The 27177-nt window shown below is 39.6% G+C and overlaps 1 protein-coding gene across 3 annotated transcripts in view; it reads right to left on the reverse strand.

The window, feature by feature from the left end:
- The window catches only part of LOC130927093 (coiled-coil domain-containing protein 148-like), an 89107-nt gene that overhangs the window by 43083 nt on the left and 18847 nt on the right, over positions 1–27177 (reverse strand). For all 3 annotated transcript variants that reach the window (XM_057852640.1, XM_057852638.1, XM_057852641.1), the window contains exons 7-10: positions 26558–26653; positions 26308–26483; positions 26064–26202; positions 14042–14248 (exon numbers count right to left, since the gene is read on the reverse strand). In XM_057852640.1, coding sequence (XP_057708623.1) covers positions 14042–14248; positions 26064–26202; positions 26308–26483; positions 26558–26653 — 618 coding nt within the window. The remainder of the gene's footprint in view (positions 1–14041; positions 14249–26063; positions 26203–26307; positions 26484–26557; positions 26654–27177) is intronic.

Below are 27177 nucleotides of genomic sequence, written 5' to 3' on the forward strand. Positions count from 1 at the left end.
TATTACAAATATAAAAGATACCTACTTTAATGTGTTCCTTGGCCCTGCTTTCTATGAATTTTCATGTTTTGTCTCGTAGTGGCGTTTGACACTTGTTGTGCGACACACAACTCTCTCGAGGCATAATGTACAAAAAGAGCTACCAGAAGTAACCAGGCAACCAGTTGTGACCGGTATCCCCAAGGGGCCGCTGTCCCCTACAATATGATCGGCTTGCTAGTTAAGCGTAGAAGAAGAATTGGGCGTCTGGGCGAGAAAAAGAGAGGGAACGGTGGAAGGTGTCGAGAGAGAGCGGAGAGCGCCGTGAAAAGGAGAGAAGAGGCTGTGTCCCCCACTGGTTTTTGTTTTGTTTAATAAAAGTCTCCAGTAAAACGCCATCCAACGCGTCACAGTGTTTTTATACACATTGCCACCTCTCCGAAGTAAGCACCGGACGAATCGACGGCAACGAGCCACGTTAATCGCCGGTCCACTCCATACTACAGTGGAAGCATCGCTTCACCCGCTGCCCTGACCTGACGGCTGGCAATCGGGGTCCAACCGGAGTGTTGCGATGCGCCGGGACAGGGGTGTACAGCCCCGTATCTTAAGCGACCGGCCTCCGCGCCGGGGCGAGGGTGTGACATCGGGATCTCAATTCAAAGTTAAAGCGACGGGGCTCCCGGCGTGGACGCCGGCGATTCGCCGGCTGTCTACTCGCTTACTGGCCCGCCGGCCTCCACGCTGGGGCTTGGAGTAACAGTACCAAAAAGTGCAGATTGGTAACACTGTGTACTTCCACCAGCTCTCTGACTGGTTGGCTTCGTGACACGTTAGTAGCGGGTGCTGAATTGAGCGCGCAGAATTGAGCGCGCAGAGGAAAAAAAAAACGACGAGCGCAGGAATCGAGAAATTGAAGCGCTGGAAGTGTGCTCAAAATCCATAATTGTTCGCAAATAACGCTATAGGCAGAGGGGTCGGGAGGGACGCTCCTGTAAAGCCCTAAATAACAGGGCGTGCAACTAAAAATGTCTTAATTTCAGGTTAAAAAAAAGAAATTTTTTTGTTTTTGTTTTTTTTTTTGCCATGCGCTCGCGTGTCACTGGTTAACCTTTCGCGTGCCAGTGGTGACACGCGTGTCATAGGTTGCCGACCCCTGATATATAGCATACATATACAGTACAGGCCAAAAGTTTGGACACACCTTCTCATTCGTGCGTTTTCTTTATTTTCATGACATTTATATTGCAAATTCTCACTGAAGGTAATAAAACAATGAATGAACATGTGTGGAATTACGTAATTAGCAACAAAAAAAGGTAAAAAAAAAAAAAAACTAAACGTATGTTAGTCTAGTATCTTCAAAGTAGCCACCTTTTAACCTGATTACTTTTTTTGCACACTCTTGCCATTCTCTTGATGAGCTTCAAGGAGTCATGTTTTTTGACTTCACAGGTATGCCTTTTCAGGGTTAATTAGTGGAATTTATTGCTTTATCAATGCGGTTGGGACCTTCATTTGTGTTGCCTGTACTGTATGTTTGGCTATATGTGTGTGTGCATGTGTGTGGAAGGCAAATTTGCCTGACCTAAATATTACTTAACCCCTTCAGACCCGCATTTTCTCTGCTGGGCAAGAAAAAAAAAAATCTGCGCTGATTTTTATTCTACTCAAACACTAGAACAAAGTGCATTTTTTTGGGTTAGGGGCTTTTATTGCTTATTTTTAATGTTAATGTGTTTTTATGGAGAAATGAGCATGTTACGTTATCCTTTTGGAAGTTGCGTTTGGTCAGCCATTTTCAAAGAGCCAAAAATAGCAAAGAGGAAATGCTAAACCTCATGATTTGATTTCGATGGGTAAAGTTTTATCCAATCATCACCCAGAAGCGGTAATAACAACTAAGCTCAGTGTATTGATTGGTTTAGAGCACAGGTGTCAAACAGATTCTAGAAAGTGCCAAGTGGATGCAGGTTTGCTTTCCAACCAATGAAGAGGACAACTTTTCACCAATCAGATCTTTTACATGTGTAATCAGTTAAACTTTATCAGGTGCTGCTTGTTTCAGCAGGAAGTTCATTGGTTAAACTCTCTTCACGGAATCGGAACAAAAACCAGCACCCATTTGGCCCTTTCTGGAATCGGTTTGACACCTGTGGTTTAGAGACACAAACGCGTCACGTCCTTCAGCAGCATGCTTAGGTCTGAAAGGGGTTAAATTCAAGTAGTCAATAGTATTTTTCTCGGTTTGAAATTACTGCCATTTTTCTTACATACGTGGCCAAAATGTAATCTGCACGATTTACAAATATTTGGAAACAAACAATTACTGAGTTGTGAGCGAAAGTCATGCCTCTTTGCCTTAACATCTACTATTAACCTTTATTAATTTATATTAATATTATAATATATCGGAACATAATATATATTAATATATATTAATTAATTTATATATATATATTAGGGCTGTTAAATGATTAAAATTTTTAATCGAGTGAATCACAGCTTAAAAATTAATTAATCGTAATTAATCGCAATTCAAACCATCTATAAAATATGCCATATTTTTCTGTAAATTATTGTTGGAATGGAAAGACAAGACAGATATATACATTCAACATACTGTACATAAGTCAAGTTATAGAAATTTTGTATTAAAACCCTTGTTAATGTTTTCGTTTTAATAAAATTTGTAACATTTTCAATCAAAAAATAAACTAGTAGCTCGCCATTGTTGATGTGTACCCATAAAATCAGTCGCACCAAAGCGCCAGCAGAGGGAGACAAAAAACACAAGTAACAAGTGGACATGACACTGCTGTCATTTTAATCTGAGCGGGGCATGTGCGTTAATTGCGTCAAATATTTTAACGTAATTAATTTTAAAAATTAATTAACGCCCGTTAACACGATAATTTTGACAGCCATTATATATATATATATATATATATATATATATATATATAAAATAGGGCTGTCAAATGATTACAATTTTTAATCGAGTTAATTACAGCTTAAAAATTAATCGCAATTCAAACCATCTATGAAATATGCCATATTTTTCTGTAAATTATTGTTGGAATGGAACGATAAGACACGAGATGGATATATACATTCAACATACAGTACATAAGTACTATATTTGTTTATTATAACAATAAATCAATAAGATGGCACTAAGATTATTAACATTCTGTTAAAGCGATCCATGGATAGAAAGACTTGTAGTTCTTAAAAGATAAATTTTAGTACAAGTTATAGAAATGTTATATTAAAACCCCTTATCATGTTTTCGTTTTGATAAAATTTGTAAAATTTTCAATCAAAAAATAAACTAGTAGCCCGCCATTGTTGATGTCATTAATTACACAATGCTCATGGGTGCTGAAGCCCATAAAATCAGTCGCACCCAAGCGCCAGCAGAGGGCGACAAAACTAAAAAAAAAAAAAAAAACAAGCAACAAATGGACATTTCACTTTGCTGTCATTTTAATCTGTTTGAGCGGGGCATGTGCGTTAATTGCGTCAAATATTTTAACGTGATTAATTTTAAAAATGAATTACCACCCGTTAACACGATAAATTTGACAGCCCTAATATATATATATATATATATATATATATATATATATATATGTATATATATATGTGTATATATTCTTCAGGTTAACTAATCTTATCACAATGCTATAATTAGGGGTTACAAACGATTAAAATTTTCAATTGAGTTAATTACAGCTTAGAAATTAATTAATCATAACTAATCGCAATTAATCGCAATTCAAACCATCTATAAAATATGCTATATTTTTCTGTAAATTATTGTTGGAATGGAAAGACACAAGATGGATATATACATTCAACATACGGTACATAAGAACTGTATTTCTTTATTATAACAATAAATCAACAAGATGGCATTACCATTATTAACATTCTGTTATAGCGATCCATGGATAGAAAGACTTGTAGTTCTTAAAAAATAAATTTTAGTACAAGTTATAGAAATTTTATATTAAAACCCCTCTTCATGTTTTAGTTTTAATAAAATTTGTAAAATTTTCATTTAAAAAATAAACTAGTAGCCCGCCATTGTTGATGTCAATAATTACTTACACAATGCTCATGGGTGCTGAAGCCTATAAAATCAGTCGCACCCAAGCGCCAGCAGAGGGCGGCAAAACTCCGAAAAACACAACAAGTACACTTTTCACTGTGCTGTCATTTTAATCCGTTTGAGCAGGGCATTTGTGCGTTAAATGCGTCAAATATTTTAACGGGATTCATTTAAAAAATTAATTACCGCTCGTTAACGCGATAATTTTGACAGCCCTAGCTATAATGTAACTGTCAATGATACCGATGATGATGACAAAAAAAAAAACTAATAAATATTTACGCGTGTATGTAAATAAATTATCAGTTTTTGCTAGCCGTTTGTGAAGTTTTGTGCTTGTACGCTACGTTCACTTACACCCTGTGCAACTCCTGGGGGCTAGGTCCCCCCGTTCATAAAATCTAGTGACGCCCCTGCTGAAAACTTCACATTTGATTAACGTTTACCAGTGCTTCAGGTTGTGAAAAAAATCAATATTTCCATTCGAATATAACACATCTCTTGGGCAGAGACATAAACTGCTGTCATTATTGTTGTCCAGCATGTGCATAAAGTGTGAAAGACGAAGAATATACAAATAGGGGTGAATGAGAAAAAAAAAATAGCAAAATAAACACCTCAAAATAAACTATCTTTCCCTTTCTTTGTTTTTGCATTCCCACTTGAACATGTTACAGAAATCTACCACCCCTGGGCTTAATTCACGATGTATAAAACCTAACTGCTCTTCGAAGGTCGTCGAGAGTGGGAAATGAGTGGGAGTAAATAAAAGCGAGGACAAAAAGATGCACTAACAAAATCTAAAAAGAACAATGGCAGCTTGATTGCTGGAGATGAGCACACATCTGGTAAATGAACAAACACTTAGTAAAGCAGGAATTCACTACCGTACTTTCACATATACCGTATGAGCTGCAGCTCGTGCTTTTTATACATTTGAAATAGGAGCTTGTCAGTGAGACTAATACTGCCAGCGTGATGCAACATTGCAGCTATTGGCACTCTGAAATCAATTCTACAGGATTTCTTCCTGGGGCCCAGCCTTCCTGATGATGTGAGAGCCAAACTACCAGAACGGCTTTCCAAAATGATGCCAGCAGAGTCACAGAGGGGATTAGAAAAGGAAGCCGATCACTGTAACCTTGCATGGTAAATGATTGCAACAATTACTTGTCTTGACTCCAGTGCAGAGGTCCTCAACAGGCGGGCGGCAGAACTAAACTGGATTTTTCTATGCAGACTCTGACCTGTTATTTTTTGATGACAGCTGGTAATTTAAGGGTTAAATCATTTGTAGTTGTCTTATTTTAACCTGTGTTAAATAAAGTCAATTCATTTTTTTTCAACAGCTTGGTGCTTGTGCTTGAAATGAGTGGGAGTGTGCAAGGTGGCAAGTGATGTGGAAGCTCAAAATACAAAAGCAAAGAAAAATGAGGTTGGTAATTAGTAACTCAAATTGTTTTGACATGAATAACTGCTGTAGTAAATCAAGAAAAAATATATATTTAAACTTGGCTGGGTGGACTTTTTTTGTGTACAAGTGTTCCTGCACTTGCATAGCAAAAAGTCAAGATGAATTGACAAACCATTAAAAGTTTGTAAATGCTCCTGGATGCCATAAAATGGGAGTAAAGCTTTACAGTTGTCTAAATGAAGCGCCTCAACAGACTTTAACATTGTTCCTTGGCACCAAGATGGCAGCAAAGCACTAGGTTTGTCGAAGTGAAGCTACTCAAATCACTTAAACTTTCTAGGCACTTACCGTATTTTTTGGACTATAAGCCACAACTTTTCTCTCACCGTTCTATTATAAGGAAGCGGCTTATTTATGGATTTTTTTTTCTTATTTACAAACGAGGCAACAAGCTTCCTATTCTATTGTTAAAAAGTAAAAAATTGTATAATTACATATTTTAAAAGAATGGCTTTCCAAATTTTGCCATGACATACCTCTCAGCCGCTACACTAACACCGATAAAACCTGCCAGAAGCTCGTCAGGGTTACTCAAAAAGTCAGGATTTTATAGATGAATATGGCTCCATTTGACACTATATGCGGCTACAAAAGAACAATTTTAAATGAATGGGCATCCACTATTTCCAACAACAAGAGAACGCGATGCTAGCGTTGATTAGCCGTTTTCAACTAGCACTCTGAGGACTTTATTGCAACACTATGCCACAACAGAGCTGCTATATACAGTGGGGTAAATAAGTATTTAGTCAACCACTAATTGTGCAAGTTCTCCCACTTGAAAATATTAGAGAGGCCAGTAATTGTCAACATGGGTAAACCTCACCATGAGAGACAGTTTGTGGAAAAAAAACAACCAGAAAATCACACTGTTTGATTTTTAAAGAATTTATTTGCAAATTATGGTGGAAAATAAGTACTTGGTCTAGACCAAAAGTTCATCTCAATACTTTGTTATGTACCCTTTGTTGGCAATAACGGAGCCCAAACGTTTTCTGTAACTCTTCACAAGCTTTTCACACACTGTTGCTGATATTTTGGCCCATTCCTCGATGCAGATCTCCTCTATAGCAGTGATGTTTTGGGGCTGTTGTTGGGCAACACGGACTTTCAACTCCCTCCTCACCCCGTGGCGTCAAAATGATATTAAGAACAGTGAGCAAAAATCCCAGAACCACACTGGGGGGCCTAGTGAATGATCTACAGCAGTGCTTCTCAGTTATTTTCTGTTACGCCCCCCCCTAGGAAGACGTAAATGTTTCGCGCCCCCCCAAACTCTGCCGTCACTGTAAATAGTATCACTTGTCTATAATATTACTATTTTAAGTACGCCTCTGCCTCACATTGTATCCTTTTTTTTCTATTAGGGAAAATAACAGATCAACTTATAAAGTATAACTTTATTAACATTGTTTTGTTTGTAACAGAAAAGACAACGCGCATCAATTTGCCTGAATTAAAAAAAAACAACAACAACAACAAAAAAGTCACATCCAAACTGTAAAAATACGCTCAAGGTACATTTTTGACCATTTGATACTGAAAAATAAAATCAGTAAATAATAAAAAATTCAAATTGATTAGAAACATTAACTCATGAGGACAATATGCCAAAAAATTTGACCGAAAAAACAAACTGAATAGAAGAAGAAGAAAAAAAAAGTGTCATTGGACAGAAGAACAGTTTTTATTTTCGCTGCTCCCAGTGTCACCTCCAGTTTGCAATGATGTGGTGTTATATTGCACCGAGCATGCTAACAGTGCTCACTGGTTTACTGATATAACACTGACAAAGCGGGACGATTGTTGGCAATGTTCGGCACGTTTTCGCTGAAAAACAACCAAGCGGCTTATCAATGAGATTGGGGTCTAATGTCTTTAAGTGGCGTCTTACTTGATTTGGCTTCCGGCTGTCCGCTATAATCCTTTTTAGACACAGTAAACAGTGGTCTTTCCTCGTCTACCACTGTATTAAATGTCAAAGCCAAAAGGCAAACGGCCCGAAAAAAGCGCATTCTCGGCGGCCGAGGGAGAACCGTAGGTGAGGGCGGTCGTCGTGACGATCCCAAGCCGAAAATGGCACTTCTCGGGCGGTCACGTGAGAACCGGAGAAGACAGTGGGTCGCTGCGTGAGTCCGGCCGAAAAACGGCTTTCGAAAACAGCGCACAGCTCTCCAGCTCTTCATGAATCTCTTCCGTGTGCTCTTGCTTACTTCAAAAATACTGTGCGCACTTTGAAAATGAGAGCGCCACTGCCACCAACTGAGTGGATGTGCAAGTACACTTTATTCTAGTACGGCAAAAAAAAACATGTTCCCAGAGGTCACACGCGCCACCCCTGGCATCGTTCTGCGCCCCCCTGGGGGGGTGCGCCCCACTATTTGAGAAGTATTGATCTACAGAGAGCTGGGATCACAGTAGCAAAGGCTACTATCAGTAACACAATGCGCCGCCAGGGACTCAAATCCTGCACTGCCAGACGTGTCCCCCTGCTGAAGAAAGTACACGTCCAGGCCTGTCTGCAGCTCACTAGAGAGCATTTGGATGATCCAGAAGAGGACTGGGAGAATGTGTTATGGTCAGATGAAACAAAAAAATAACTTTTTGGTTGAAACACAGGTTCTCGTGTTTGGAGGAAAAAGAATACTGAATTGCACCATACCCACTGTGAAGCATGGGGGTGGAAACGTCATGCTTTGGGGCTGTTTTTCTGCATAGGGACCAGGACGACCGATCTGTGTAAAGGAAAGAATGAATGGGGCCATGTATTGAGAGATTTTGAGTGAAACTCTCCTTCCATAAGCAAGGGCTTTGAAGATGAGATGTGGCTGGGTCTTTCAGCATGACAACGATCCCAAACACACAGCCAGTGCAACAAAGAAGTGGCTTCGTAGAAGCATTTCAAGGTCCTGGAGTGGCCTAGCCAGTCTCCAGATCTCAACCCCATAGAAAATCTGTGGAGGGAGTTGAAAGTCCGCATTGCCCAACGGCACCCCCAAAACGTCACTGCTCTAGAGGAGATGTGCATGGAGGAATGGGTCAAAATACCAGCAACAGTGTGTAAAAAGCTTGTGAAGAGTTACAGAAAACGTTTGGGCTCAGTTATTGCCAACAAAGGGTACATAACAAAGTATTGAGATGAACTTTTGGTATTGACCAAATTCTTATTTTCCACCATGATTTGCAAATAAATTCTTTAAAAATCAAACAATGTGATTTTCTGTTTTTTTTTTTTTTTTTCCACATTCTGTCTCTCATGGTTGACGTTTACCCATGTTGACAATTACAGGCCTCACTAGTATTTTCAAGGGGGAGAACTTGCACAGTTAGTGGTTGACTAAATACTTATTTGCCCCACTGTAAGATGTTACCTGTTAGCTGCTAGCTGTTAACCGTTTTTAAGAGGATTTCATCCACTTCAAGTTTAGAAGGCAAGGTAACGTGGATTATAAATCTTTGCAAAAGCAGTGGCATGTTTTTTAAAGTTAATGTTGGGGTGGTTGCAGCTTAACGTTGCATTCGTAGGAATGATTGACGTAGAATAAGTTTTCTTTCAGACAAAACTCGGCATGTTGATTTCCACCTCTCATGCGGTCTTCAACGGCAATACCACAAATCAAAGTAATCGAAGTCAAACAAAAATGACGCACTATAAGTAGCATTTTAGACAATCTTGTGGTGAAAAGATAATATATCAATAATAACAAGCAATAGGAACATTATTTCCACTTCAACTGAGGACACATTTATGAATACAAAACATTTCTCCCAACACCCCCACTTTTTCTCATGTTGATGCCCTTTTTAACAAACAAATGAACTTTTACATTTCAAATTCCAAAAATAACACTGTCAAAATTCAATTTTAACTGTGTTACAGGTTTTGTCATGATATCAGCTATCATGTAATCCGTTGGACAATACATCAATGTTACTCTTCCCTGACTCACAGTAGATCTAATAAAATGATATTTTATGTCTACGTGCTTGCATCTCTGTCTGTTAACAGGATTTTTGGCAAGAGCGATTGTCCCCTGGTTGATATCGTATACAGTTGTTGGAGTGTACTGATAATGATCATTGCTACCTAGTAGTTGTTCTAAATATAGGCATTCTTGTATGGTTGAAGCCAGTCCCGTATATTCAGCTTCACAGTTATATAGTGCGACTGTAGGTTGTTTCTTTGATTTCCAAGAAATTGGAGAACTATTCTTGCTCAAGAAAACACAGTATCTTAAAGTACTGCACCTGTCGCTAGTATCAGCTGCCCAGTCATCATCACTATATGCCTGTATACCAAGTTTCGCATTTCGTCTCTTTTGAAACTAAGGCTCTTTTTTGGAAATACCTTTTAGGTATTGTAAGACATGTTTCACAGTAGTGCACTGCTCCTCCGTGGGTTCACTAAATTACCGTGATAACATGCTTACCACATAGTAATAATAATATCAAGCAATAGGAACATTATTTCCACATCAACTGCGGACACACTTCTGAATACAAAACATTTCTCCCAACATTTCTCTCCAAAGTTTATTTTTAAGCATTTAGACAACACAAGTTGGCAATGTTGATGCGTGTTTATCTGGTAAATACAGTGGGGAGAACAAGTATTTGATACACTGACGATTTTGCTGGTTTTCCCACTTGCAAGCCATGTAGAGGTCTGTAATTTGTATCATAAGTTTTCTTCAACTGTGAGGGACGGAATCTAATACAAAAATCCAGAAAATCTCATTGTATAATTTTTAAATAATAAATTTGTATTTAACTGCATGAAATAAGTATTTGATACATTACCAACTAGTAAATATTTCGGCTCTTAGTTCTTTTTTAAGAACCCCTCTTGTTCTCCACTCATTACCGGAAGTAACTGCACCTGTTTGAACTTGTTACCTGTATAAAAGACACCTGTTCACATGCTCAAACAAACAAACTCCAACCTCTCCACAATGGCCAAGACCAAAGAGCTGTGTAAGAACATCAGGGATAAAATAATAGACCTGCACAAGGCTGGGATGGGCTACAGGAAAATAAGCAAGCAGCTTGGTGAGAAGGTAACAATTGTTGGAGCGATTATTAGAAAATGGAAGAAGTTCAAGTTGACGGTCAATCTGCCTCGTTCTGAGGCTCCATGCAAGATCTCACCTCGTGGGGCATCACTGATCATGAGGAAGGTGAGGGATCAGCCCAGAACTACATGGCAGGACCTGGTCAATGACCTGAAGAGACCTGGAACCACAGTCGCGAAGAAAACCATCGGGAACACATTACGCCGTCATGGATTAAAATCCTACAGTGTACGCAAGGTCCCGCTGCTGAAGCCAGTCTGAAGTTTACCACTGACCATCTGGATGATCCAGAGGAGCAATGGGAGAAGGTCATGTGGTCGGATGAGACCAAAATGGAACTTTTTGGTCTAAACTCGGCTCGTCGTGTTTGGAGGAAAAAGAAGGATGAGTACAACCCCAAGAACACCATCCCAACCGTGAAACATGGAGGAGGAAACATTTTTTGGGGCTGCTTCTCTGCCAAGGGTACAGGACGACTGTACCGTATTGAGGGGAGGATGGATGGGGCTATGTATCGCCAGATCTTGGCTGACAACCTCCTTCCTTCAGTGAGAGCCCTGAAGATGGGTCGTGGCTGGGTCTTCCAGCATGACAACGACCCAAAGCACACAGCCAAGGCAACTAAAGAGTGACTCCGTAAGAAGTATCTTAAGGTCCTGGAGTGGCCTAGCCAGTCACCAGATCTGAACCTGATAGAAAATCTATGGAGGGAGCTCAAAGTCCGTGTTGCCCGGCAGCAGCCCTGAAACCTGAAGGCTCTGGAGAAGATCTGCATGGAGGAGTGGGCCGAAATCCCTGCTGCAGTGTGTGCAAACCTTGTCAAGGACTACAGGAAACGTTTGGTATCTTTAATAGCAAACAAAGGTTTCTGTACCAAATATTAAGTTCGATTTTTGTGATGTATCAAATACTTATTTCGTGCAATTAAATGCAAATTTATTATTTAAAAATCATACAACGTGATTTTCTGTTTTTTTGTATTAGATTCCGTCCCTCACAGTTGAAGAGAACTTATGATACAAATTACAGACCTCTACATGCTTTGCAAGTGGGAAAACCAGAAAAATCAGCAGTGTATCAAATACTTGTTCTCCCCACTGTATATTTTTGATCAATCAAATATTTCTGTGTAACATCTATGTAAATACCCAACGTTTAGATATGGACACCTGCGGCTTATAGTCAGGTACAGCATATATGTAGATTTATTTCTGAAATTCTGTCAAAATTTTGCCGGTGCGGCTGACAATCAGGTGCGCTTTATGGTCCAGAAATTACAGTACATCCCACAACATACTGCCAAAGCAAAACATATTGCTAACATGCAATTTGGGTACTTGCACATGTTGTGGGCCTGCGGGTAAATCCAGCCAAAACAGACTTTTGAATGACAGAGTCTTTACTGTAAATGATTTGTCAGGAGCTTGGTTGCAAAAGTCAGGCCATAGCCGAAAATCCAATTTAAGTCGTTCATTTCTGACAAAACATGACACCGTAATCAAACAACTCACTGGGCGTGTGAATCATTCCTAAACTGGCAAACTGACTGCAAGCACTGAATCTACAGCAAACAAAAACAGATTTGTTTACATGAGTAACAAGCTTGTCGCGTGAATGCCAACAGGCACTCCTCTGAGACGGCGGCATCAATGTTTGCTGGGTCTTCCTTTATTAGCTTGTTTGCATTAACAGCTTATCCCAAGTGGCAGCAAAAACTGGAGATGCTTGTTAGACAGCCTGGTGCTGTCAGCAAATGCAAAAACGAAATGCACACCCTCAAAAGAATCACAACCATAGGTCCATTTTGTATTTCGCTTATTCTGATCAGAGTCGTGGGGACTTGAAGCCTAGTTGATACTAAAATCTTTATTCAGTGGTGGCAGTTGTGGTAGACATACGCGGAGCTTAAGGGGGGGCAGGCCCCCCTGGTGGCCGAAAAGTGTCATTTCTTGTAGTTGACTTTCCTACATATGATTTTAAAGTTAAGTTTTCCGGTAAAATATTGTCTATAAGTTGTAAAGCAATAAAAACAAACAACAAAAAAATGAAATGAACAAAAATAGATATTTTTATAATGGGTCAAAATTATTTTTCCAACAGATCATGTTAATAGCACCTTAGACGGTCATTTGCTTTGCTTAGCCAAAACCACCCGAAGACCGAAGAGGCAAGATGGATAAATGTAATTATTTTCAAACCTAAGCGACAACAACGACTGAGCTAGAAGCAAGGATTGAAAATGTGGACCATGAAACCTCAGAGAGCACCGCCAAAATGGTGAGCGGAGTTTCAATTTGCCCCACTAAAGACGTTAATTGTACAACAGAGCCACTACCGGTGTCTTGCCAATGTAGTTACCCCCGGCAAAAGTTGGATCCTCTGGCCGCGGGAGTGCACACACACACATTAGTTATGAATTATGTCAATTTGAACAATTAATCTAAGCCAGAAAAGAACCACAGTTCTATATTTTGGACATCAACGTTTATCAAACTGGAGAAACTCCATACAGGATTTGAATTACAATAATAACATCCTACTAGTCACCCTACGAGTAAAACAGTAAAACATTCCCTTTTTTTTTACTTTTAGTACGTATGTTACGTTATACAACAGAGAAAAAAGATTAAATTTTTTTTTTTTTTTTTTTTTTTATGGATGGGCCATGTTTTAAAACCTCGTAGATAACTACATCACCAAAACACTGAAATCAAGCAAATTAGTGCAGCGCAGTGACCCCCAAAGGGGTAAAAAATTTTGACAGGGGTAACTACATTGGCACAACACAGGCGGGCGTACCATATTCAATGGATGACGATTTCGGCGAAAAGTATAGCTGTCCTAAGCAGCCTGATTTAGAATTCCCCTTAAGAATGATGGGAAACAAAAAAACTCTCATTTTCAACCTTTTATTAAATATTATTAATTTTATTGCTGACACTGCATTTCGGGGTCATCAACATGTTGTGCCCCTCTGCCCCAAAAGTCAAACTCCACCCACAAAAAGAAAAACAAGCTGCACTGAATTTGTCATCCAAGGTCCTACAGTATAGGAGAAAACTAATTTCTATCAAATTCACTTAAGATATGAGTCAATGTGAAAAATTCTATACTTTAGCTGTGCAAATATTGCATGTGCAGTATCCAGATTATGCAATACCCAAATTGTCTGAGAACTACTTCGTGACGAGCATGTAGCAATGTTGTGGCATTAGCAGTGCAATGACAGTGACATATCAGTGCAAAGTTGAGTTGAATATGTTGACAGATCTTGGAAAGAAATGACTAACGAAATTACTATCAATTACTCAAATCATTTTGTTATCCAATATTATATTTTTTACCTCTTAAGTGCATACTGCAACTACCGTACTCATTTTAGCACTACTGCAGACTTACCTTATCTCTAAGCCGCAAGCAGATGTCCTGCTGATGTTGGCGGTCTCTTTGGAGCTCCAGCTCCTCCTGATAGGCATCCCTCGCTTCTTGCAATGTTGCGAGAGCTTTAGCTAGGAGCTCTTCCTGTTCTTGCTGCCACTGCTGGGTCAGAACCTTTATCTGAGTCTGAGTGAAGCGTTGTCTGGCCAATGCACGCTCATGCTCCAGCTACAGAAAAACAGATGGGATGAAAAACAGGCACTGATGAATAAAGCTACTGTAATAAAGAACAAAAGCTGTGTTGGGCTGAATTTTGTGGTTCAAGCTCCTTGTGAGCAAACAGAAAGTACTGATACATTCAGCCCAGTTGAACAAGTACATTCAAAAGTCCCATCCCTCCCTCTCACCCTCCTCTATTACCCTTTTTTTTTTTTTTTAACAAGACATCAACTCATGGCTCTCCTCAAACCTCCTACTACTCAAAATCAGCAGTCCCAGTAGGCACTCTCACAATGTTCACAAATTACAGTAATTTCTCTGATCCCTTGAGTAATGTAACCATCGCTCCCTCAACTCAAGTTGAGTCTGGGTGTCATCCTCGACAGCATGCTTTCCTTCCGCTCCCTTTTCAATGACATTTCCAGATCAGCCCACTTATCTCATCTCCCCCCATCTCTCAGTCAGCACACTGCAGCTACTCTTGTTTGCAGCCTAGTCACCTCCCAGATCAACTACTGCAATTCACTGCTCTTTGGTCTCCCCAATATATTCCTCCAAAAACTGCAGCAAATTCAAAGCTCTGAAGCACACCTAATCACAAGCACCCCCACCACACACTACATCACCCCATCCCCCGTCAACTTCATTGGCATCCGGTTTAACAAATAATAAATGACAAAGTCCTCAACTTCATTGGCATCCGGTTTAACGAATAATAAATGACAAAGTCCTTCTCATCTGTGTGAAAGCTATTCCCCACCCTACATATCTGACACTGTTTGCACTAACACTCGTCTCAGACCTCTTCGCTCCTCTTCTATGCTCCATCTCTTTGTCCCCCGTATCCATCTCACTACCTTCAGTTCCAGAGCGTTTAGTCAGATAGCACGCAAACAATGACAGAAGGGGGAAAAATAACTGAACCCTCTGCCTAAGGAGACTTAAAGAGCAATTGAAACCAATTTTTACCAAACAATTTAAGTAAGATGTGTGGCCAATAACTGATGAGTGGTTTAAAGCTGCCCTGCCCACTATAGAACACACACCTGGTAAGAAATGTCTTGATGAGAAGCATTGTCAGATGTGCATCATGGCTCGGTAGAAAGAGCTATCTGCGATCAAAGATTGTTGATTTGTATAAAGCTGGGAGAGGAAACAAAACCCTCTCTAAAAGTCTGGATGTTCATCAATCGACAGTCAGAGAAGTTGTCTACAAATGGAGAGAATTTGGAATTGTTAGGGGCGGTCGTGCACAGTTGGTAGCTTGAGTAGTCCTGGGACCGAAGGGTCAGCCGTTTGATTCCCGCTATGACTGCCCACTGTCGAAGTGCCCTTGGGCAAGGCACTGAACCCCAACTTGCCCCCAATGGATTGGGAGCACCACTGGTGTGTGAATGTGTGCGCGAAAGGGTAAATGTGTGCTAATGTAAAGCGCTTTGGGCATTGTCACAATGTAGATAAAGCGCTATATAAGTACACTCCATTTACCATTTGTTGCTTCTCTCCCAAGGAGCGCCGTCCACCAAAGATGACGCCAAGAGTTCAGCGCAGAATACTCAGACAGCTAAAAAGAACCCTAGAGTGTCTGCTAAAGACTTACAGTAATCACTGGCACCGTCCAATATCTCTGTGCACACATCTGTGGACTGATGAAACCAAAGTTGGATTGGGAGTAACACACAACGTCATGTGCAGAGGAAAAATGAAACAACTCATAGAAGCATGGTGGAGGGAGCATCATGATTAGGGGCTGTTTTGCTACCTCAGGGCCTGGACAACTTGCAATCATTAATGGAAGAATGAATTCAAAAGTTTATCAGGATGTTTTGCAGGAAAGCCTGAGGCCGTCTGTCAGACAGTTGATGCTAAAAAGAGGATGGATGCTGCAACAAGACAATGATCCAAAACACAGAAGTAAATCAACTTCAGAATGGTTTCAGAAAAACAAAATACATGTTCTGGAGTGACCAAGTCAAGGTCCGGACTTGAACCCCATTGAGATGCTGTGGCATGACTTAAAGACAGCGATACATGCCAGACATCCCAAGAATCTGACTGAACTCCAACAGTTGTGTAGAGAAGAATGGTTCAAGACGATTTAAATGTGAGGGTTCACTTACTTATTTTTCCCGCTTCTGTCATTGTTTGCATACTATCCTCATTAAAATATGAAAACCTATAAATGCGTGGGTGTGTTTAGTTAAAGCAGAGACTTTTTTCATCTGTGTGATTTTGAAGATTAGATCACATTTCATGGTGATTTTATGCAGAAATGTTAGAAATTCCAAAAGGTTCAGATACTTTTTCATACCACTGTATCTGTTTAAATGATCATATCCATCTTGATCCTCTGTTGTTTTGTTATGATTTCTTTCCTGCTATTTTGATCTACTCTGACTTTTCTTTTAATCACTGTTTTTGTTTACATGTATCTCTTGTATATTAAGTTGTAAAGTGTCCTTGAGGGTCGTGAAAGGTTAAAAGTTTCCCAGTCAAATTCAGTTACGTTCTTAAGGTTAAAGTGCATTTTAGGTTGATACTGAAATGTCAACCTTAGCGAGTTGTGAAGGGCCATTCATGGAACACACGGACGCTTAACAGAACTTCAAGAGGTACTTAAAATCTGTGTTCTAGTTACTGAATGTATGCTACCAGTGGTGTGTAAAGATTTTTTTTTTTACTTATCTATTTTCTTCTAAAGTTTAGAAGCAGCTTTACAGAGACAAAGTTGCACATTTCTAGAGTGCCGTTGAGTCTAATTTTCAAAAACAAGTTACATTCAAGGGCGTAGGTTTGCATAGGGACGGTAGGGACATAACACTAGCAACTTTTCAAGATATTCAAATTGTCCCCACCAACTTTTAAGCAACCTTATTTTCATTATATAATGAATTCAGATAGATAGGTCATTTAGAGTATCTTCCCATAGGTTTTAAGGACACAAAGCCCCGACACAAATATAACATGCCGCCTCCTCCGCCCCCTTCAAAGACGAGGAATATTAGTTTTTTCCCGTCAGCAACAGCCACTGTAAGTAATGTAAAAAAACATCAGTGCTGTAGATGTGGGGAACACACTACTAATTTTGCTCCTGAAAATCTTAAGACAAATGTTTAGTTTTGGCATACATGGGTAATTAAGAGATTATTAACAGGTTTGTATTTATTGTGTCTGTTCATATAATTTATGTTGCAAATATTGCAATTTAATTTTCTAATAAAATCCAGACATTTATTCTGGAAGTTTTCAAAATGTTTCTTTAGTAGGTTTTGAAAACAAAGGTTTGAATCAAACGGTGTATCAACTGAACCAATATGTATGCACTGCAAAAACACACCTTCTTAAAACTAGTTAAATTCCCTTGTTTTCAGTGTAAATCTACTACAAATAAGTGAAAATATCTCCGAGTGCTTCAAGAAAATTTTATTCACTTATATTTCTTGAAACTAGTCTTTAACACTCAAAACAAAATGGTGAAAATTATTTGACTAGACTTAAGAAAAATTATTAGACTAAAACGTTATAAATTTGCAGTGTGAAAGTTCCAGAAGGAATAATCCAGATTTATTTTGGATTGATCATTTAGCCTATCAATTAAAAATTAATATTCGTGAGAAATGTAGCTCTGACCCCCGTTCACCCATTCTGTTTGGTTTTATTAATGTCCCGTCCCCAGCAAAAAGTGCACATGCAGGCTATGCTGTTATATCGTCTGTACCAATATTGAGACCACACCTACACCCTTGGTTACATTACATAGCGGCTTTTAAGGAAAACTACACGGATGTCACTCTAAAGCAAAGGGCTCAGACCTTGTGAGTTTTAAACAAGAGACTGGTTCTGAATTGATGCTAATATTGTACACTTACAGCAATTTTACAAGACATACAGTACACTTTGTGATAAAAGCGGTCGACCCATAGATAAAAGTCTCTATTTGCGTAAGGCTAGTGAATAATAATAATTTTGGGGGGAAAAAAGTCTCTCTCTCTTTCACACTCTTTCCTGGATGTGAAATGTCCTGAAGAAAAGTTCATTTCTGCGTGAGGGCTGCCACATGCTATTCATCATTGTGTCAGGCCTCACTGTGGCTGCATCACTTGGCTGCTTTTGCGGAACAGAGGGAATGATATTCATCTCTGGGCTAATAGCAGCTAACTGATGGTGGGAAGGCATTAGACGGCTGACTGGTTTTACTGAAAATGAGTGAAGCGACAAGCCTGCCAATGGAAGCCAAGTAGTACCAGAGGCGGTGAAGCAAATCATGTTTATTAATGTATAAAAGTGTCAAAATTTCAGAGGCTCCCACTTTCCCATTGACTAACTGGAAGTGTATTAAAAGGGGTTACAGTGAAACCCGCAGTTTAGCAGTTCTTTGTTAATGGTGAAGGGATATTTGTTCCCATATTTTGTTCATTGTACTTGGTACATTCATTAGTATGTCTGTTTGTCGTTCTGAAATAAGGAATGCAGCTCGCAGCTTCTTCTCTGAAGCAAGATCATAAACAGATAACATACAGTAGGGCAAATAAGTATTTAGTCAACCACTAATTGTGCAAGTTCTCCCACTTGAAAATATTAGAGAGGCCTGTAACTGTCAACATGGGTAAACCTCAACCATGAGAGACAGAATGTGGAAAAAAAAAAACAAGAAAATCACATTGTTTGATTTTTAAATCATTTTTTGCAAATCATGGTGGAAAATAAGTATTTGGTCAATACCAAAAGTTCATCTCAATACTTTGTTATGTACCCTTTGTTGGCAATAACAGAGGCCAAACGTTTTCTGTAACTCTTCACAAGATTTTCACACACTGTTGCTGGTCTTCGTTGTATGGAGCATACAACCATGAGAGAGAATGTGGGGAAAAAATCACATTGTTTGATTGTTAAAGAATTTATTTCCAAATTAGAGTGGAAAATAAGTATTTGGTCACCTACAAACAAGCAAGATTTCTGGCTGTCAAAGAGGTCTAACTTCTTCTAACGAGGTCTAACGAGGTTCCACTCGTTACCTGTATTAATGGCACCTGTTTTAACTCATTATCGGTATAAAAGACACCTGTCCACAACCTCAGTCAGTCACACTCCAAACTCCACTATGGTCAAGACCAAAGAGCTGTCGAAGGACACCAGAGACAAAATTGTAGACCTGCACCAGGCTGGGAAGACTGAATCTGCAATAGGTAAAACGCTTGGTGTAAAGAAATCAACTGTGGGAGCAATTATTAGAAAATGGAAGACATACAAGAACACTGATAATCTCCGTCGATCTGGGGCTCCATGCAAGATCTCACCTGGCGTCGTCAAAATGATAACAAGAACGGTGAGCAAAAATCCCAGAACCACACGGGGGGACCTAGTGAATGACTTACAGAGAGCTGGGACCACACTACCAAAGATGACTATCAGTAACACAATGCGCTGCCAGGGACTCAAATCCTGCACTGCCAGACGTGTCCCCCTGCCGAAGCCAGTACACGCCCAGGCCCATCTGCGGTTCGCTAGAGAGCATTTGGATGATCCAGAAGAGGATTGGGAGAACGTGTTATGGTTAGATGAAACCAAAATAGAACTTTTTGGTAGAAACACAGGTTCTCGTGTTTGGAGGAGAAAGAATACTGAATTGCATCCAAAGAACACCATGCCCACTGTGAAGCATGGGGGTGGAAACATCATTCTTTGGGGCAGTTTTTCTGCAAAGGGACCAGGACGACTGATCTGTGTAAAGGAAAGAATGAATCGGGCCATGTATTGAGAGATTTTGAGTGAAAATCTCCTTCCATCAGCAACGGCATTGAAGATGAGATGTGGCTGGGTCTTTCAGCATGACAATAATCCCAAACACACAACCAGGGCAACAAAGGAGTGGCTTCGTAAGAAGCATTTCAAGGTCCTGGAGTGGCCTAACCAGTCTCCAGATCTCAACACCATAGAAAATCTGTGGAGGGAGTTGAAAGTCCGTGTTGCCCAACGACAGCCCCAAAACATCAGTGCTCTAGAGGAGATCTGCATGGAGGAATGGGCCAAAATAGCAGCAACAGTGTGTGAAAAGCTTGTGAAGAGTTACAGAAAAGGTTTGGCCTCTGTTATTGCCAACAAAGGGTACATAACAAAGTATTGAGATGAATTTGGTATTGACCAAATACTTATTTTCCACCATTATTTGCAAATAAATTATTTTTTAAAAATCAAACAATGTGATTTTCTGTTTTTTTTTTTCCACATTCTGTCTCTCATGGTTCAGGTTCACCCATGTTGGTGATTACAGGCCTCTGTAATATTTTCAAGTGGGAGAACTTGCACAATTAGTGGTTGACTAAATACTTATTTGCCCCACTGTATATATAGAAATCCCTCGTTTTGACCATTTTTTGTTTTGACCTAGAACTTGTGTATCCTATTGTCGATAATGCGTTCGTCCTTCACGTTATGTGTAGCAAAGCAAAGTTGTTAAAATATACTTCAAAGTGAGATGTCAAAACAGCTGCTGTGTCAAACCACCAGCCACTTGGTGAAGTCATGTCTCCAAGAAGACTGTGCCATGCAATGGGGGGAGATAAAAATGGCTCCCCTGATACAGTCGGACAAGGTGGTTAGTCTCACTTCTGACGTGGAACATTACGAGGGAATTACTCCTCAATCCGGCCACTGCTCCTGTGGCCTACTTGTCATGAGGGCACAACTAAGAGCATTTGAGGAAAATGTATTACGTTGAACCCAATCGAGCATAAAGAAAGACCCAGCCACCATGAGGTTGGCGAAGATGAGCTCAAAGGTCAAGTCCTTCATTTAGTCAGTTAATTAAATTGCAGAGGTAATTACTTTTTGAAAGTATATTTTAAAATTTCCTCAAGATCTGCTCTGGCTAATTGTGGGATTAGTTGATTGGGTGAAACGTCTTTTTATTTGGTCAGAACCCTTTGGTGTATCTCAAGATACAGGTAGAAAAATACTATTTAAAAAAAGATACATTACCAGCTAATGTGCACTTTATATGGATTAATCATTGCGCACAAACCATCTAAATTTCACCTAATGGCACAACATATGATGGTGTCTGGCTTTTCCTTTCAGAAGGAAAATTGCCATTTGCTTCCTCGCAGCTCCCCCCAGGCTGGTCTCAGTATCTAAATGCAGCATCCAGGCAAAAGTGATATGAGGAGGTCTCAGGGTGTGTGAGATGGAGGGATGAGGGAATGACTGTTGTCATGGTGATGTTAGGCAGTGATGTAAGCAACTTGCCCATTACTCTGTAATAACCTGCAGCATGCCTGGGACCAACGATAATTTTAAATGACAAAAACACCGTCTTCTACTTTTATAAATAAAATAATTCTCACTTTTGAATGACATTGTCAGAGAAGTGTGTTCATTTTAACAATGTTTTGAAAGCTGAGCTTTTTTTTGTACCTCATCATTTTGCCCTTCAGTTATATAACTAAAAAACCAAAACAGCCTTTGGACTTGATCTCATTACATTATGCATGTGTTCCAAATGTTGTGACGATGTTGTGCATATTGCAGATGAGGGATTTCCAAACTGTTGTGTGCGAATCCCTGGGGCTGCATGACATTAAAACCGTAATTGCTTTAGAAATTAAAAGATTCCACAAAATGAAAAAGCTAAATATGGCTATTATATCCAAGATATTCTCGCTACCATAATTAGCTGCATGAAGAGCAGAACGTTTAAAATTACTGGCGTTCTACTTTCAATTAATGTGCAACTTTTTGGCAATCTAGTCAAACTTTGATGAAGTGTTTTAGTTTCTTTTAGAAGTTTCATTGACTTAAAGGGAACCTCAGACTTAAAGACTTATAGGCTCTAGTAAGTCAAAATTGTTCTTTCTTAGTAAAATAAGTCATTCGAAACATAAAATATTGCTATTGATTTAGAAATCTATAGTATTTAGTACATGTTTTGACCTACGGAAGGCGCCATGTTTTATGCGCGCAATGGATGCTCGGTATGGTGACGTAGTTTGTCACTGTCACTAGAAGAACGCTACCGGTGTTCTACAATTCCTTCTACGTGACTAGACGTCAAACACATGCACACATCGGTTAAAAGTGGCGAGTACTTACTATTTGTGTTTTTTGGAGTCTTTTATTATCTTTTCATTGCCTCAAAATACTTTTTGCATGTGTTTCCCTCTCATACTTTTAAGCATTGTGTTTTCTTGTGATAGCTTTAAAGCAAATTGACCACATTAGTCACGCGGCATATTTAAACCACTCTTATTTGGTATTACTACGTTTGAGTATTTCCTTAAAGTGCCTGTGACACGAAAAAGCATGTTTATTTCATAATACACGCGGTATTTTATGCCCCTGAATGATATGGGCCGCTTGGATGTGTGTGGAAGCGATCGCTATTTTTATTTCGTTTTTTGAATCCCGCGCCATGAAAATGAGTGACTTCCGGCTTCGGTCTTGCATTGAGGAGGAGGGCGCTGTGACGTGTACGGTAGAAGACGTCCTCTTCACGCTACAGCGTACTGTTGTGTATGAGGACGAAGAATTCAGCTGATTTTGTGGATTAATACGTTTATTTTTCGCATCACGCCAGCCAAAAGGCTGCAGAAAAATCATTCTGTATGAGGGAGAGGCGTATGCGCCTTTTTGGAGTTTCAAAAGGTTCCCATTCACCGTGGATATTTACTGTGGGACCATTGGACTTACGAGGAAGTGAGTAAACATCATTTTGTATTATGTCAAATACGAATACAGCGATTACAAAGTAAACACTACAAACTTCCTTTAAATGAAGGACTACTTACGTTTGATCATTGATAGGCATGTAAAAAGCTCTCCTAATGCTCATTAGCAGCAGCACGTTAGCTGCACAACAACTCCAGCCACCCTCCTCCGGGGAACGAACTGTAAATTGCTCTCCGCCAGGCGGTTTGCCGATCCGCGAAGACAATCGACAACCTGGTCGTCATGTCAAATAATCCAGGATAGTTATGTGTGATTTTCCGCTTCGAAGACTTTGAAACATCACTCGGTTCGGGTTAGCATGTCGGCTAGCTGTCACGCCTTCTGGTTTGTTTACATTCTCCGAAGCCAGGGAAGGGAAATGACATATGTCCGATTTAGGTGTCATAAAATATCGTTCGGGAGGTGCGACAGTAAAGGTGAAGTTGACAGTTTTGACCATTATGGAGTAATTTTGCCATGTCGTCCTGAATAAATGCATTTTTATTATTTCATATTCCATCCAGCACAAGACTGTTATTTTTCATGACCATGCCATTTATTTAGCAATTAGGGAAAATACTTGGATAAAAAGAATATCCTGTAAAAATATTGAAGTAAAGAGACAGAAACAATGACATTTTGCCGCTCTCTTCGTCGCGTTTTCCTCGTTGTGAATAGTTCCCCCTCGACGGGCTGACTGGTCCTTCTCAAGCCATTTATATAGCTATTGGGGAAAAATACTTGGATAAAAAGAATATCCTGTAAAAATATTGGAGTAGAGAGACTGAAACAATGACATTTTGCGGCTCTCTTCATCGCGTTTTCCTCGTTCTGAATAATTCCCCCTCAATGGGCTGAATAGTAAAACCGATGAGCCCAGTCTACCGCCGATGTCATCCACCTGTTGGGGACGCTAAAGCCCTATAATGGTAGGCGTGGCTAACCGGCAGATTAAAAGACTAATTTCTCGTCATCTGTGCTTTGCTAAATTGTTGTATATAGTCGAATCGTCTCAAAATATGATTCAAATTCACATAATAATACCATTTAAGACTTTTTTTCTTGTGTCATATGCTCTTTAAGGCATCTTTAGTATGTTCTGTCTGTATGCATCTAAACAAAACAAGCTGAACACGCACGGTAGTACTTTGGGTGTCAAACTAGCCTCTTGTAGGTCTCGTCTTGTTTCATCCCGTCTTTCCTGTTCATTAGGGCCTGAGGACCAAGTGGTGCTAGAGCCCTATTGAAATCCAAAGGATTTTTTTTTCATGGCAAATGAAAATGGCACACTTGGAGGCCTTAACATGCTTCAAAACTCACCAAAATTTGCACATACCTGCGGCGTGGTGTAAATTTGGATAATTTTGCGATCTTGTGAAAAAACATAACAAAATGGCTCAGTGGCGCCACCTTGAAAATTTTCAAAAAGCCCTCTTCTATCAGGTTTTTTTCAACATAGAGCGATGAAATTTGGGGAGTCGATACCCTGTGCGAAACTGCTCCAAAGTTTCTTGCATACATATTCCAAACCCAACAGGAAACCAGGTATTTTGGATTGAATGTGAAAAATATGCAATTTTAGTCAAGTTACAGGGTGCATATCTGAGACATTGGCCCCTAGGGAGTTATTTGGATCCTCCTCAAAATTGGTGAGACTGCTAATAAGAGATAAGAGATCTTAAGTTATCAAAATGGTGAGTTCTTATTCACAGACCTGACCTGGGCTCGGTGCCAAACTCAGCATTTATTTTGGCAAAACGCCAAATTCATTAAATGACTAATAACTCCCTGATACAAGGTTCAGTCTTTTTCATATTTGGCATGACTGAGAGGTATCCCAGCTTGAGCACGACTGCATTGAAATATAACCCATTAGGCCTGGCGACCCCTGCTGGGAACAGGAAACGCCCTTTTCTACGAGACAGGCTCCTCCTCCAAGGGAAAAAAAAATCAATTGACCTCAAACCTGCATCAGGAGAGCCTTAAGACATGCATTTAGGTGTCTGATGGAAAATATTGAGGTTTCGTTAAAGCAGAGGGGTCCAAACAGGAAAGTGAAAATGACCGTTGCCATTATGTCTCACCACAAATTTTGAACAGTCATAACTCGGCAGATATACAACATATCTGCACCAAACTTCCCGTGCTTGGTGTGAGTTATACCCTGAAGGGTTCTGTCGGAGTCATTACCATAAACCCTACAGTGCCAACTAGTGGCAACAGAAAGTCACTCATTTTACTTATACATGCCCAGTTCTTTTCAGGTTGGTTAATGTAGTTACAAGACCTTTTGTAATACTACATTATAAGGCCCATGTCCACATGTCTCTGTCTGTTGCCGTGACGACCCTTTTTTCACCATTAAAAGGAAGTAGATTTCTTCAGGGAGTTTATAGAGCCACAAAATTTGGCACTGTTGGTCGAATTGGCCCAATTAAGAGATTCATTTTGGTTTTGATTAATGGAGTGGCTACACAGCTCAGTAGCGCCTCCTTTTTTGTAGGACCCTCTTCAATAGAGGTTGTTTTTCTCCTAGGTGTGTGATTGTATTTCTAATTTAAAAAAAGAAAATTTAAAAAAAGGGGGCAAGTTCCGAGGATGATTGGCTCACATGAGATGATAAGAGGGGGATGATCTGCCACCAGCCTGACTTGTGTGCCATCAGAGTTGCGCCAAACCGGTTACAGGCCTAGTTAAGCTTTTTCTGCTCGTTTTGTGAAATATCGACAGTGCTGTCATGCTCATTAATGTTCCTCTCGAGTTCAAATTGAAAGAATTGAATGAGTTGAACAGATGACATGTTTATGTCGCTCTGGAAGCCCGGTAGCGTAACCCAGTGACGTCACCGCCCTGCGACGTCAACAACAATGGCGACCTATTAGTTAAACTAATTTTACAAATTGCATAAATATGAAAACATCAAGATGGGTTTTAATATCAAATTATTTTAACTCATAATTACGTTTATCTTTTAAAAATTACAAGTCTATGTTTCTGTGGATCCCTTGAAAATGAGCTATTTTGGAGGGGTTTTTTTTTTTTCGTTGTTGGCAATAGGCTCCATGAGTCAGAAAAGGGGGTGGGACAACTCTGTCTGTATGTTAAAGGGGATGCTCATTACCAGATCATTTTTAAGTTTTTCCGGGAAGACCCTTTGAAGCATATGCATGCAGAGTACTCGGTTGTTGGGTATGTCTTGAGTGTACTGAGACAAGGTGAAATGGAAGCGTAGGTGGTCATCCGGACACCAGCCACAATATCTGGAACAGGTACATGTCAGAAAGTTAGATGAAATTATAGTTGTTTTTTTTACACGTATTATGTCAATATTTACTAAAAAAAAAAAAAAAATAAGTGAGACCTACTTGTCTGTTCTTTTTAGGTGCTCTTCAAGACATTGCAGTCGGGACTGGTGGATTTCTGACGATGAGTGAAAGGCCTGGATTAATGACTCCTTTAGCTCAGGATATGGGCAGTCTGATTCCAGAACCTCTGTGGGAATGCTGTCATTCACCATGATATCCAGGGCTGGCAAATATTTCTAGAGAAAAGAATAATTTTACTCTTCAAGATCTACATGCTTTTTTTTGGCAGGCCTGATAAAGAAAAATATACCTCCAAATCAAGGTATTTTATTTCCTTATCTAGATCACAGTACTCCTCTTGTAGTTTGGCTGTTATGATATCTTGTTGGTCTTTTACACAACTGACCTAAAACAAAAAGAAGTTACAATTTGGAGCTTATACAGTACAACTGTTGGCTGATGGGAAATTAGTCTTATTTGCTCCCATACATTCTCAGAAATGGCCAATCTAACGGCCCACAACTCTGGCAGTCGAAAAAGGAAAAGCTATGGAAAACAAAGAGTGTGGTGGTATTTTCTCTCAAAACGACAAATTGAGCAAATACAAGCAATGAGATAAAGAGTCGATGAAAAATGGTTTTCTATTAGCATCATAACATGTACCGGTACTGTAAATCATGAACCTGCACGTAGAATTTTTTAATGTCCTTGGAATTTTGCTGGTAAATTTTTTAAGTATAATCTTTTAGCTGTTTGAAGATATCTGTATTGAAAAGAGTTGTGGTCAGCCTATTGTTGGTACAAAGGGGCCTCTCGTCAAACTGAAAACGCCCTCTAGTTAAAATAGATATGGTTTAAGCAAATCTTTGTTCGCACTTCTACTCCAATAGAATGAAAAAATATGTGGTGTCATTTTACATTTTTCGTGTC

This window comes from Corythoichthys intestinalis, chromosome 12, assembly GCF_030265065.1.
Source record: "Corythoichthys intestinalis isolate RoL2023-P3 chromosome 12, ASM3026506v1, whole genome shotgun sequence".
NCBI classification, from domain to species: domain Eukaryota; kingdom Metazoa; phylum Chordata; class Actinopteri; order Syngnathiformes; family Syngnathidae; genus Corythoichthys; species Corythoichthys intestinalis.